This window comes from Cherax quadricarinatus, chromosome 51 (genome assembly GCF_038502225.1).
Source record: "Cherax quadricarinatus isolate ZL_2023a chromosome 51, ASM3850222v1, whole genome shotgun sequence".
NCBI classification, from domain to species: Eukaryota; Metazoa; Arthropoda; class Malacostraca; order Decapoda; family Parastacidae; genus Cherax; species Cherax quadricarinatus.
Window position 1 is genome coordinate 19,634,025 of NC_091342.1, and position 15,023 is coordinate 19,649,047.

Below are 15,023 nucleotides of genomic sequence, written 5' to 3' on the forward strand. Positions count from 1 at the left end.
GTACATGTATGTGTAATGTGACCTAAGTGCAAGCAGAAGCAGCAAGACATACCTGAAATCTTGCATGTTTATGAGACAGACAAAAGACACCAGCAATCCTACCATCATGTAAAACAATTACAGGTTTTCGTTGTACACTCACTTGGCAGGACGGTAGTACCTCCCTGGGCGGTTGCTGTTTACCAACCAACTACCTAGGCTTACAATAATATACTTACATAATTCTTCGAGTTGGGAGCTGTACGAAACTCGGGGTACCACCGTATTAAAAAATCAGTATATGAATAACAAGAAAAGACACTATCATCTGCGAGAATTAGTAAAAGTATCTTTAGATTACATATAATACAAAATTGTATTTACTTACCAGAATTATAAATTATCATTTATATGAAAACCAAAATAAATTACTGAAATACAGAACCACTTGAAACCATTATTTTTCCCTTGTGTTTTCACAATTTTAAATAGCCTAACTAAAAAAAAAAAAAAACTACCTACCTACAAGTCCTTTATGCAGTTCCACTTCATGTTTAGAGAAATAAGCTTCAAAGGCCACCACATGAAAAACACGATTAACAGTGTTGTTTGTCCCAACAATGCGAATATACCTGACAACTCTTGGACTAAAGTAAAGATACTGCCAAGAGCGGCAGTGATAGCGAGTGTGGTCGACAACTCGAACCCAGTCTTTCTGATCCATTGAGACTTCAATATAATAAGAGTATCCTCTGCAAGACAGAAATAATTATTAATATATTGTGACATGTACATTAACATAAAATACTGTACATAACTAAAAATGACACTAATTCAAACATCATGAAAATATTTAGACTAGGCCATTATAAGATAACTGAATAATGAACAACATAAAAATGGTGAGTATCTGTGTCAAATTAGGGATGTGCCAAATTATCATTATCAGTATTAATGGTATTAGCTAATTTTGATGGTATCAGCATCGGTCTAAAATTGAGTATCGGTAGCAACATCAACAAAAATTTGTAATCATACCAGTACTAGTGTCAGACTAAATTTTTTATCTACCACTAAATTAGCTTCTCTTATAATTTTTTTTAACAAAGTTAGTTAATCTAATATAAACACTGAAGGCCTCACATAAACACATTTCTTTAAGAATATAAAAAACTCTAAGAAAATGTCAAAGTAATAGTCTCCTATTCTGTCAATTATTTTTGCCTAGGATCTGGTCAAATATAGGAATGCAACTGACTTAAAATAGGACTCATTTGGTGAAATTGCCAATGTATAAATTCTGTGCAAATTGCTAACTTTACACTGTAAGCTTTCCATCAAGCTTCATACTTTTAGTGTTATTACATTCAGAAGAAAGAATCCCTACCATAGCATAAGAAATTCTTTTTCTTTTTAAAGTGAATACTGGGAGCAGTATTAATTTTGGGGGTCTGAACAGTGAAAGGGTTAATACTGGGAAATATTAGCTCCTGTCAAAAATTATCTTTGCCTATTATTAATTCACAACTAGGTTTACTACAACCATAAATATAATACCAACAAATCTGAATTCCATCCTTCTATAAAACAAAATCCATTCAAACTTAAAATGAACAATTATTTTTCAAAAATTAAAATTTAATAATTGTATGTTAACTTTTAATGTCTCCCTCCAATATATTTTATCCTTCTGTCTGACTAATCATACCATGTTAACTGTTCAGACAGTAATTCTTACCTTTGATCTTTGTCCCAAAGCATCATTCTCATGTGATTGATAATACATTGCATTCCCAGTTTGATTAGTATACCTTGACCATTATTATCATCTATAGGGTGTCTTGTAAAGCCACGATCCATATCATAAGTTGAAACATTTCCATCTAAAAGATTTGCTCGCATCTCTCCTTGAAGTACATGGGCGCCTTTACTAGGGACAGCTACATTTTCTCCTGGCACTGAAAATATACATATATAAGTGGGTGTGTAAAGGAAGTTGAAAGTGAACACAGAGAAGAGTAAGGTAATGAGGATATCAAACAAGTAAAGAAAAATTGGAAATCAGATTGGAGAGAGGGAGTATGGGAGAAGTGAATGTACATATTCAGATATTTGGGAGAGGATGTGTCAGTGGATGGGTATATGAAGGATGAGATAAACCACAGAAATGATGAAAGGAAAAAGGTAGATGGTGCATTGAGGTATCTGCAGAGACAAAGGCATTATCCAGGGAGGCAACGAAGGAAATATATTTAAGTATAGAGGTACCAACACTCTTATATGGGTATGAAGCATGGGTTGTGATGCTGCAGTTAGGAGGAAGCTGGAGGCAGTGAAGATATCATGTCTGAGAGCAATATGTGGTGTAAATATTATAGAGAATTCGTAGTGTGGAAATCAGGAGGAAGTGTAGAGTTACTAAAAATATTATTTAGAGGTCTGAGGAGGTGGTGTTGAGGTGGTTTGGTCATTTAGAGAATATGGAGTACATCAGGATGACTTGTAGGGTGTATAAGTCTGTAGTGGAGGGAAGGTGGGGTTGGCATCATCCTAGGAAATGGAGGGAAGGGGGGGGTAAAAGAGGTTTTGTGTGCAAGGGGCTTGGACATAAAGCAAGCACATGCGAGCATGTGAGATAGGAGTGAATGGAGACAAGTGGTTTTGGGACTTGACAAGCTGTTGGAGTGTGAGAAGGGTAATGTTTAGTGAAGGGATTCAGGGAAACTGGTTAGCCAGACTCGAGTCCTGAAAATAGGAAGTACAATGCCTGCACTTTAAAGGAGGGGTTTGGGATATTGGCAGTTTGGAGTGACTATCTAAACTGTTGTATCTGGGCACCTCTGCAAAGACAGTGATTATGTATGAGTGATGGTGAAAGTGTTGACTGATAATGAAAGTTTTTTCTTTCTTTTTTGGGGTTTTCTTTCTTCTGGGCCACCCTGCCTTGGTGAGAAACAGCCGTGTTAAAAAAATATTAAATATTAAATATAAAAATATTAAAAATATTAAATGATTAAATTGGAAAGAAAATAAGGAGCACATGTTGATCAGAATAAAGGTGAGATATAAGAAGTGGGGTTATAGTAAGTGTCATGCACCTAAGGGGGAGAGAAGTGTGAGGAGGGTATCATACATTTTATTTTTTCTATTAATGGCTAAATTTCACTGTACTATATTGACTAGAGACCAAAAGCATGACAGTTAAATAAATTTCACATACATACTGAAACTCATGTTTTTAAAGCCAATTCTTTATTATCTTAACATTTCTCAGCCCTCCCTAAACTGAAATTTTGGCTTAAGTCCCTCCCAGAATGAAATCTTGGCTGGACTACTGTTGAGGGGAGAGAGACTTTGGGATGTGTTAAGCAAATGTTTAGGAGTTTTCAACCCAGTGAAAGAATAATTGATTTGGGGAACCTAAATGCTAAAGCGGGAGATTGTTGTAAATGAAGTACATAGTAAGCTTGGAGTGCCAGGAGTAAATGATGATGTGGGGCCTCTAACTGAATTACATATAGAAAGAGGTTTGGTAATAGAAAATACTGTACACATTTTAAGAAAAAGAGGACAAATAAGAACAGTACACAAATGAGGAAATGTTAAAGGGTTGGAAAGAGGGGGTAAAGGAGGTTTTGTGGGCGAGGGGCTTGGACTTCCAGCAAGCGTGCATGAGTGTGTTAGATAGGAGTGAATGGAGATGAATGATACTTGGGACCTGACGATCTGTTGGAGTGTGAGCAGGGTAATATTTAGTGAAGGGATTCAGGGAAACCGGTTATTTTCATATAGTCGGACTTGAGTCCTGGAAATGGGAAGTACAATGCCTGCACTTTAAAGGAGGGGTTTGGGATATTGGCAGTTTGGAGGGATGTGTTGTGTATCTTTATACATATATGCTTCTAAACTGTTGTATTCTGAGCACCTCTGCAAAAGCAGTGATAATGTGTGTGTGGTGAAAGTGTTGAATGATGATGAAAGTATTTTCTTTTTGGGGATTTTCTTTCTTTTTTGGGTCACCCTGCCTCGGTGGGAGACGGCCGACTTGTTGAAAAAAAAAAAAATATATGCAATTATAGTATAGTGGCCAAACCTAAAGAAACAAGACAAAATAAGAAAATCTAAGTGTGCAGCAAAATGGATTCTGCAGCAATCAGCTATAATAAGCAAACAAACATAACAGAAACATTAGTAAACCTTTGGCTAATCGTTTCAACATAGCACGTCAAACTGGCATAGTGCCTGATAAGTGGAAAATGGCAAATGTAATACCTATTTACAAGGCAGGTGACAGGTCCTTACCTTCAAACTATAGACCAATAAGCCTAACCTCCAAAGTAGGAAAATTTATGGAATTAATGAGGACATTAGAGCACTCCAGGATGATTTGAATAGACTGATGCAATGGTCAGAGAAGTGGCAGATGCAGTTTAATATAGACAAATGCAAAGTTCTAAATGTTGGACAGGAAAATAACCATGCCACATATAAAGTAAATAATGTTGATCTTAATACTACTGATTGCAAAAAGGATATAGGAGTTCTGGTTAGTAGTAATCTAAAACCAAGGCAACTGTGCATTACTGTTCACAATAAAGCTAACAGAATCCTTGGCTTCATATCAAGAAGTATAAATAATAGAAGTCCTCAGGTTGTACTTCAACTCTATATAACCTTGGTTAGGCCTCATTTGGATTATGCTGCAGAGATCTCATCACCGTATTACAGAATGGAAACCATACCACAGGCGAGGATAGATCCCGCGATCAGAGTCTCAAAACTCCGGTCAGTTACAGACTGGATATAAATGCACTGGAAAACATACAAAGGAGGATAACAATGTTGATCCCATGTATCAGTAATCTTATCTATGAGGACAGACTGAGGGCCCTGAATCTGTACTCTCTAGACTAGAAAGGCATAGAATTAGGGGGAATATGATTTTTTTTTTTTTTAACAAGTCAGCCATCTCCCACCGAGGCAGGGTGACTCAAAAAGAAAGAAAAATCTCCAAACAGAAAATACTTTCATCATCATTCAACACTGTCATCTAACTCACACATAATCACTATTTTTGCAGAGGTGCCCAGAATACAACAGTTTAGAAGTATATACGTATAATAATACACAATATATCCCTCCAAACTGCCAATATCTCAAACCCCTCCTTTAGAGTGCAGGCATTGTACTTCCCATTTCCAGGACTCAAGTCCAGTTATATAAAATAACCAGTTTCCCTGAATCCCTTCACTAAATATTACCCTGCTCACACTCCAACAGCTCGTCAGGTCCCAAATACCATTTGTCTCCGTTCACTCCTAAATAACACGCTCACGCACGCTTATTGGAAGTCCAAACCCATCGCCCACAACACCTCCTTTACCCCCTCCCTCCAACCTTTTCGAGGACAACCCCTACCCCTACAAATTTATACACTCTCCATGTCATTCTACTTTGATCCATTCTCTCTAAATGACCAAACCACCTTAATAAACCCTCTTCAGCCCTCTGACTAATACTTTTATTAACTCCACACCTTCTCCTAATTTCCACACTCCGAATTTTCTGCATAATATTTACACCACACATTGCCCTTAGACAGGACATCTCCACTGCCTCCAACCGCCTCCTCACTGCAGCATTTACAACCCACGCTTCACACTCGTATAAGAGTGTTGGTACTACTATACTTTCATACATTCCCTTCTTTGCCTCCATAGATAACATTTTTTTGCCTCTACATATACCTCAATGCACCACTCATTTTTTTTCCTTCATCAATTCTATGATTAACCTCATCCTTCATAAATCCATCTGCTGACACATCAACTCCCAAATATCTGAAAACATTCACTTCTTCCATACTTCTCCTCCCCAATTTGATATCCAATTTTTTTTTATCTAAATCATTTGATACTCTCATACCTTACTCTTTTCTATGCTCACTCTCAACTTTCTACCTTTACGCACACTCCCAAATTCATCCACTAACCTTTGCAAGTTTTCTTTAGAATCTCCAATAAGCACAGTATCATCAGCAAAAAGTAACTGTGACACTCCCCATTTTGTATTTAATTCCCCATAATTTAATCCCACCCCTCTCCTGAACACCCTAGCATTTACTTCTTTTACAACCCCATCTATAAATATATTAAACAATCATGGTGACATTACACATCCCTGTCCAAGACCTACTTCTACCGGGAAATAGTCTCCCTCTCTTCTACACACCCTAACCTGAGCCTCGCGTGCTGAAAATTTCCAGCCAAGACAGGACTCCCAGCAATGGTTTCAGGTTGGAAAAATTAAGATTCAGGAAGGATATAGGAAAGCACTGGTTTGGTAATAGAGTTGTGGATGAGTGGAACTCCTGAGTACCGTCATAGAAGCAAAAATGTTGTGTAGTTTTAAAAATAGGTCAAATAAATACACGAGTAGGTGTGGGTGGGTGCGAGTTGGACCTCACTAGCTTGTACTATAAGGTCTGATGCCATGCTCCTTCCTTAGTGGAAGTGACTTGACTAGGTGGGTCATTGGTCTAAGCCAGGGGTTGACATGGACCTGCTTTGCATGGGTCAGTAGGCCTGCTGCAGTGTTCTTTCTTATATTCTTAAATCTATAAGTGCTTTTTTTCGAAAATAAGACACAGAATTATTTCTTTTTTTTAACATGTCGGCTGTTTCCCACAATGGCAGAGTAACCCAAAAAAGAAAGAAAGAACTTTCATCATCATTCAACACACAATTTCACCATCATTCATACTTAATCACTATGCGGAAGATATTTTGTATCAGCAACAGGAACAGTAAGTCACCAATTTAAAAATGGATAAAAAATAATGAAAAATACAGTAAAGGATTTCTTTTAAAACTTCAGTAGATGGCCGGAATGGTCTCCAGAAGAAATGTGTGCTACAACTACTATAAATGAAAAAAATTAATTGTGATTAAAAAACAAAACCACCACAAGCACAGCTTTACTTCTGAAAGTACAAATAAATACAAGACTTACAAAAAAGTAATTACATAGATTTGATCTGCTGGTCCATACATAGTTTTGATTATAGAATTGCTTTATGTTATCAAGTATTTGTATGCAGCTCTGGTACTCTGCCTGTGTTAGAATAAAGCCTTTCCTCATTTAGCTACGTTCTCGTTTACCGACGACTCAGACTTACGATGGGCTCTCTGGCCAGTATGCACACCTAAATAATGTATATTAGAGCTGATTTCCTCTATTCTGATTATTACAATATACAGTACATTACTGTATAAACATTTAAAAATAAACCAGAAATGTTATAAATGATGCAAAGGTGACATTAAAACAATATCAAAGATGGGTGACACAAACCCACTACCATTACAGTATGCTCCTCACTTAGTGACGAATTTGTTTACCGACATGGTTTTAAGAATGGAGCTCTGCCGATTAAGCGAGGAGAGGCTGCAGTATTAAACTTACTTAAATAGCCTCGATACTGGAGGTCCATGTCCCTGGACTCATTTTTGGCTTTTATTGCATCCAAAATTTGATCAGGAGATATTAATGAGGTTGGTCGAACAACATTTAGGAGATCCTGAAAGAAATCATTTGATTACTGTTCAGTATAGTATTGTGATAACTGTTATAAATCCCACAGTAAACATAGTAAACAAACTTTAAAAAATGTATATCCAAATAACAACAATATAGAAAAGATGTAACACATACTATTAGAAACAAATTAACCAACTAGATAAAGCATAAAATAAATAATACCCAATATAAAAATACCTGTTGCAGTGTTCCTTCTTTCTTATGTTATGTTCTTATAAAGGAAAGCAAGCGTGCGTGAGCATGTTAGATAGGAGTGAATGGAGATGAATGGTTTTTGGGACCTGACGAGCTGTTGGAATGTGAGAAGGGCAATATTTTGTGAAGGGATTCAGGGGAACCGGTTAGCATGACTTGAGTCCTGGAGGTGAGAAGTACAATGCCTGCACTTTAAAGAAGGGGTTTGGGATATTGGCTGTTTGGAGTGACATCTAAACTGTTGTATTTGAGTGCCTCTGCAAAGACAGTGATTATGTATGAATGATGGTGAAAGTGTTGAAAGATGATGAAAGTTTTTTCCTTTTTCTTGGGTTTCTCTTTCTTTTTGGGTCACCCTGCTTCAGTAGGAAACAGCTGACGTGTTAAAAAAAAATAAAGGAAAGCCAAAAGAAAATTTCCAGGCATACACCTAGATATCTGGGCTTGGAGATAAACAAGAAGAAACTTAAATCAATTACTACACACCAAAAGTCAGCCATAAGAACCATAAAAAGAAGTTTCTCTATTCAAACTGCTAAACCAAATAGATAAACAAAACCTTCACATATTCCAGTGTATATTTCACATCTTCAGGATCTAGAACTGTAACTTAACCCACACTTAACACTAGTGATGAGACGATTCCAAAATACCAATACTCAAATTTAGGCTCATACTGTTTAGGGTTTTTAAAACAGATTGAACTATCACATTTACTTTCCACCATTGTAGTGGTAGCATAATGCCACTGCCATATATCTGACTATTTTAAAACAGATTGAACTATCACATTTACTTTCCACCATTGTAGTGGTAGCATAATGCCACTGCCATATATCTGACTATTTGTTTTTTATGTTTATGGTAACACGAATACCAGAGTGCTAGTTTTTGGATGCTTCTTTTTGTGATTTGAAGATGGATCCAAAGGCACATGTCTATGACACCTGTCAAAATTAAATTTATGAAATTCTTCAATCCCTGTTACATCTCGACTTTCTTCATCGGACCAGTTTCTGCTTGATGCTGCTAGCAAAACAGTTAGGCTCCCTGAGTTCTTGAGCTGTGGAATTCTCTTCCAGGTTTCTTTTAGTTCATTCTCAATAATGTTATGATTTCTTTTACACAACTCATCCACTGCATTGGCACTGAATAAGTTATTGTTACATCAGTGATCTAGAAATGTACTAAGCAGTGTTGTAGTCAGTGGAGTAACTCTTGAACCCAGACACTTTGAGAGCTGAGAGTATACTACCCAAGCCTGAGACCCTTGGATCACTGAAAGCTTTGGTCATGAAATGTTTCATATATTGTACACAAGGCATTTTTTCTGAAGACTGACAATTTCTTACACTAAGACGTACAGTTTTGTGAAATATTTTCAACAAAGATAATGGGGCAATATGATTTTACTTGCTTCCATTAAATGATGGAATGTGTGTTATTTAAGCAATACATTGCAATAGCTATTTTTTTTTGTTCACAGATGAAATCTATCATTAAGTGCTATTCCAGCAGGTAGGTACATCCTGAATGAGCTTTGGTTTTGGTAGTTCATTTTGTTCTTGAAGAACCTCTAGTTTACTGCCGGCTGGAGGAGAATGACTTAAGTGGCTCACTATCTGTCTACAGCTAACAATGATATCTTTTATTACTCTCTGCTCCAGAATATAATCATGGATAAACAGTTCAAGTGTATGTAGAGAGCATGCCATAGAATTTGTATCCTGTCCTGCAATGGTACTATTATACCATGCTTTCAAATGAATTTTTTAAGTTGGTATACCTTTGATATACCTCTGAAGAATTTCGAGAGTATATCTACTCTCTGAGCCCGGCCATGGGCCAGGCTCGTCTGGTGCTTGCCTGGTTAACCAGGCTGTTGCTGCTGGAGGCCCGCTGCCCCACATATCCATCACAGCCTGGTTGATCTGGCACCTGATGAAGATACTTGTCTAGTTTCCTCTTGAAGGCTTCAACACTTGTTCCAGCAGTGTTTCTGATATCTTCTGGTAAGATGTTGAAAAGTCTGGGACCCCGGATGTTGATACAATGTTCCCTTATCACCCCTGCTCCTTACTGGGTTTATTTTACACTTCCTCCCATATCTCTCACTCCAGTATGTTGTTATGGCAGTGTGCAGATTTGGGACCAAGCCCTCGAGTACCTTCCAGGTATATATTATCATGTACCTCTCTCTCCTCCGCTCCAATGTTGAATAAATAACAAAAAAAGGCACAATACCATGACTGGAATGATACACAAATAACCCGCACATAAAAGAGAGAAGCTTACGACAACGTTTCGGTCCAACTTGGACCATTTACAAAGTCACTTTGTAAATGGTCCAAGTCGGACCGAAACGTCATCGTAAGCTTCTCTCTTTTTATGTGCGGGTTATTTGTGTACCAATGTTGAATTCCTACACTGCCTTAAAAATAATCTCTAGAGTAAACGAATGACCTCACCCGTCTAATACACGTCAGCTGGTGGGTCTAACATACGTTCACAAATGTGGTGATATTATTTATACAATTATTACAGTATTGCATAACAGTAAATCTTCTATTTTTTGGTTTGAATAAAAATTCATTATGTGAATAAAAAATCAAAATGAAATTCATTTGTAAAGCATGAAAACTTAACTAATGAACAGAGGAAAAGTTAGTTTAGTGCCAGGAATGCCAACATTGTTTATTCTGGACCCTATTTTGAAATTGGAATATTTTGAACTTTGCATTAAACTGGCCAAATTACCAATTTACGATCACTATTTTGTAGTTGAAACAATGACTTGACAATTTCTTGTGCTCAATCGATAGAATAGAAGTAACATAATGAAATAGCTAAGAATTTGATCGACTGGAATAATGTAATTGGCCTAAAATGGGAGTCAAAGTCGGCAAAATCGCTGATGGGTAAATATCGCTGCAACACCAAAATTCGCGAGAGCATAATTTCGTAAATTTTCCATCAAATTTCGTACTTTTTGTTTTATTACCTTCAAAAAAGATTCTCTACCATATCATAAGAAAAAAATAACAAAATTATTTTTTGAAATTTCTTGGACCCTGGTGCACACTTTGAAATTTGGCCTCTGGACCCTGAAAGGGTCCAGAGGCCATTGATATCTTACTGAAAGCAATATTATCATATCACAAACCCACAAATTGTAAATGGAAATTGGAAACACTTTGGTCTATCCAGGATTTTTACCAAAAAACACTATGAAAACAAACAGAGAGGAGGGAGATAAGGAGAAAGCAAAGGTCAAGTAAAATCGTGTGTTTGAAGGAATAAAGAATTTGCTAATATATTTGGGTATTGTTGTGCCAAAGTATCTGCAATGGTATTGGCCAATTTTGATGGCACCAGTATTGGCTTAAAACTGAGTATCGGAATCATCAGGTACCAGCCAATATTGATGGTACTGGCATAGGTACTGGTGGGTATTGGCTAATTTTAACCCCTTCAGGGTCCAAGGCCCAAATCTGAAGTGGTGCCCCAGTGTCCAAGAATTTAAAAAAAAAAAAAAAAAAATATTTTTTCTTATGAAATGGTAGAGAATCTTTTTGTGAAGGTAATAAAACAAAAAGTACAAAATTTGATGGAAAATTGACGAAATTATGCTCTCACGAATTTTGATGTGTCAGCGATATTTACGAATCGGCAATTTTGCCAACTTTGACTCCCATTTTAGGCCAATTACATTATTCCAGTCAACCAAATTCTTAGCTACTTCACTAGTATTACTTCTATTCTATCGATTGAGCACAAGAAATCGCCAAGTCAACTGTTTCAACTACAAATTAAAGTGATCGGAAATTGTTAATTTGGCCAATTTAACACAAAGTTCAAAATATTCCAAATTCAAAATAGGGTCCAGAATAAACAATGTAGGTATTCCTGGAACTAAACTAACATTTCCTCTGTTCATTAGTTACGTTTTGAGGCTTTAGAAATAAATTCCATTTTGATTTTTTATTCACATAATGAATTTTTATTCACACCAAAAAATAGAAGATTTACTGTGATGCAATACTGTAATAATTGTATAAATATCATCACCATATTTGTGAATGCATATTAGACCCACCAGCTGGCATGTATTAGATGTGTGAGGTCGTTTGTTTACTCTTGAATATCGGCAAAAATTTAACATTTCTGCTACTTTGAGCTCAGATTCAAGCCATTTCCAGTGCTAAAACAAATCAAAATCATCTCTATTTCTGTAATATGACTTCCATTCTATCAAATGAGACTAAGAATCGCAAATAGAGCTATAAAAAACATACGAAAAAACACTGCAAAGTCGCTGTTTTAATCGAAAAATCATGATTTCAATTTTTTCCTCTCATTATACACAGCGTGCTGCAGGATCTGTTTTATGTGGTGCACACATACCACATAGATGTATTCTCTCATATCTAGGCCCAAATGTACCACTCACAGTTTATCAGAGTGAGCTGAGCTCATGACGTAGATCTACGGTTTGGACCCTGAACGTAAAGCCGTAGATCTACGGGACGGACCCTCAAAGGGTTAATGGTAACAACCTAAAACTGAGTCATCTGTATTGGCCAAAAAATTGGTATTATCCCATCCCTTATATAGGGAAAAGTATCTGGATAGGCATCTGCAGGATATTGCATGGGGTAGTAGCTGCAACCCCATGGATTTTATGACAATATAAAACATTAAAAGCAATAGGGGTCATCATAGAAAAGGATGGAGGGAAGGGGTGAATGAGGTTTTGTGTGCAACGGGCTTGGACATACAGCAGACATGTGTGAGCATTACTCAGACTGGAGTGAAGACAAATGGTTTTGGGGACTTGACAAGCTGTTGGAGCGTGAGAAGGGTAACATTTTGTAAAAGGATTTAGGGAAACTGGCTAGCCAGCCTAGAGTACTGAAGGTGGGACATACAGTGCCTACACTCTAAAGGAAAGGTGTTTGAAATATTTGCTGCTTAGAGTGGCATCTAAACTGTCGTATCTGTGCACCTCTGCCAAGACAGTTATAGTGTGAAGATGGTGAAAGAGTTTCTTTTTCCTGTCACTCTGCCTTGGTGAGAGACACCAGTGTTAAAAAAAAAGTTATTCATATATTTCAATAAAAATTATACTGTACTGCATATATTTTTCTTTAAACAGCCATCCCATAATATAAAATTGCATTTGCATACAAAAAAATTTCCGAATGGGTTCATTTTGTTCAAGACCATATTTGTAAAACATACAGTACATTATTCTAATCTGGTTAATATTATACCGTCATACAAAAGAAATCTTATTGTTAGTTTAGAGGTCATGGGCCAACCCTGAAAAAAAAAAAAATGAACTGCTAGAAAAATCATGGCTTCTCCATTAGTAAAAATACTGTATGATCAAAACTCGCAAATAAAGAAACCATTAGTAAAAATACTGTATGATCAAAACTCGCAAATAAAGAAACCAGAAATCTGTAGGGGTGACAGTATATTCATTTAGTATGTGCTGTACAAAACACAGTGGACCCTTGGATAATGATTTTAATCAGTTCCAGAGAGTTTGTCCTTAACTGATTTTATCATCACCTGTATTAATTATCCCCATAAGAAATAATGGAAATCCAATTAATCTGTTCCTGCTGTCAGGAGGCTTGACAGAATAGTACTTCAATATGATGCTATTATCAACTCTACGGGTTATTTATCTATCACAATTCATCTAATATGACATAATAAACAATATTAATAAAATAGAAACATGATATATACTCTAGAATGAATAAAATATGTGAGGATAAGTGATGGAAGTGTTGTTGTTGGGTTTATAATGGCCACTGGTGGTGGAGGCTTCTGCCATCACCACTATCCACAAACAATATATGTAGGTAATTTATAAATATATAGTAGGTTGGTAGACAGCAACCGTCCAGGGAGGTACTACCGTCCTGCCAAGTGAATGTAAAATGAAAGCCTGTAATTGTTTTACATGATGGTAGGATTGCTGGTGTCTTTTGTCTGTCTCATAAATATACAAGATTACAGGTAAGTCTTGCTACTTCTACTTACACTTAGGTCACACTACACATACATGTACAAGCATATATATACACACCCCTCTGGGTTTTCTTATATTTTCTTTGTAATTCTTGTTCTTGTTTGTTTTCTCTTATCTCCACGGGGAAGTGGAACAGAATTCTTCCTCTGTAAGCCATGCGTGTCGTAAGAGGCGACTAAAATGCCGGGAGCAAGGGGCTAGTAACCCCTTCTCCTGCATATACAGTGGACCCCCGCATAACGATCACCTCCAAATGCGACCAATTATGTAAGTGTATTTATGTAAGTGCGTTTGTACGTGTATGTTTGGGGGTCTGAAATGGACTAATCTACTTCACAATATTCCTTTTGGGAAAAAATTCGGTCAGTACTGGCACCTGAACATACTACTGGAATGAAAAAAGTTCGTTAACCGGGGGTACACTGTATTACTAAATTTAAAAGGAGAAACTTTAGTTTTTCTTTTGGGCCACCCCACTTCGGTGGGATACGGCTGGTATGTTGAAAGAAGAATAATTTAAAAATATATAGCAGGTTGGTAGACAGCAACCGCCCAGGGAGGTACTACCGTCCTGCCAAGTGAGTGTAAAACGGAAACCTGTATTTGTTTTACATGATGGTAGGATTGCTGGTATCTTTTTTCTGTCTCATGAGCATGCAAGATTTCAGGTACGTCTTGCTACTTCTACTTACACTTAGGTCACACTACACATACATGTACATGTTTGTTTATACACACTCATTTGAGTTTTCTTTGATTTTATCTTAACAGTTCTTGGTCTTATTTCTTTTCCTTTTATATCCATGGGAAGTGGAATAAGAATCTTTCCTCCGTAAGCCATGCGTGTTGTAAAAGTCAACTAAAATGCCAGGAAAAATGGGCTAGTAACCCCTTTTCCTGTAATAATTACTAAAAAGAATAAGAAGAAAATTGTCAAAGTGGGAAGTGTGAATCTGCGTGGATGTTGTGCAAACGATTAGAAAGAGATGATTGTGGATGTTATGAATGAGAAGAAGCTGGATGTCCTGGCTTTAAGTGAAACAAAGATGAAGGGGGGTAGGAGAGTTTCAATGGAGAAGAATAAATGGGATTAGGTCAGGGGTTTCAAATAGAGTTAGAGCTAAAGAAGGAGTAGCAATAATGTTGAAGGATAAGTTATGGCAGGAAAAGACGGACTATAAATGTATTAATTCAAGGATTATGT

At 36.8% G+C, this 15,023-nt stretch overlaps 1 protein-coding gene across 12 annotated transcripts in view; it reads right to left on the minus strand.

Annotated features, from left to right (window-relative positions):
- The window catches only part of BTBD9 (BTB (POZ) domain containing 9), a 131,873-nt gene that overhangs the window by 88,249 nt on the left and 28,601 nt on the right, over window positions 1-15,023 (minus strand). For all 12 annotated transcript variants that reach the window (XR_011393419.1, XR_011393415.1, XR_011393414.1 and 9 more), the window contains exons 6-8: window positions 7,444-7,558; window positions 1,718-1,937; window positions 502-731 (exon numbers count right to left, since the gene is read on the minus strand). Coding sequence is in view for 1 of the 12 variants with exons in the window: in XM_070095919.1 (XP_069952020.1) it covers window positions 502-731; window positions 1,718-1,937; window positions 7,444-7,558 (565 nt within the window). In the remaining 11 variants the exon portion in view is untranslated. The remainder of the gene's footprint in view (window positions 1-501; window positions 732-1,717; window positions 1,938-7,443; window positions 7,559-15,023) is intronic.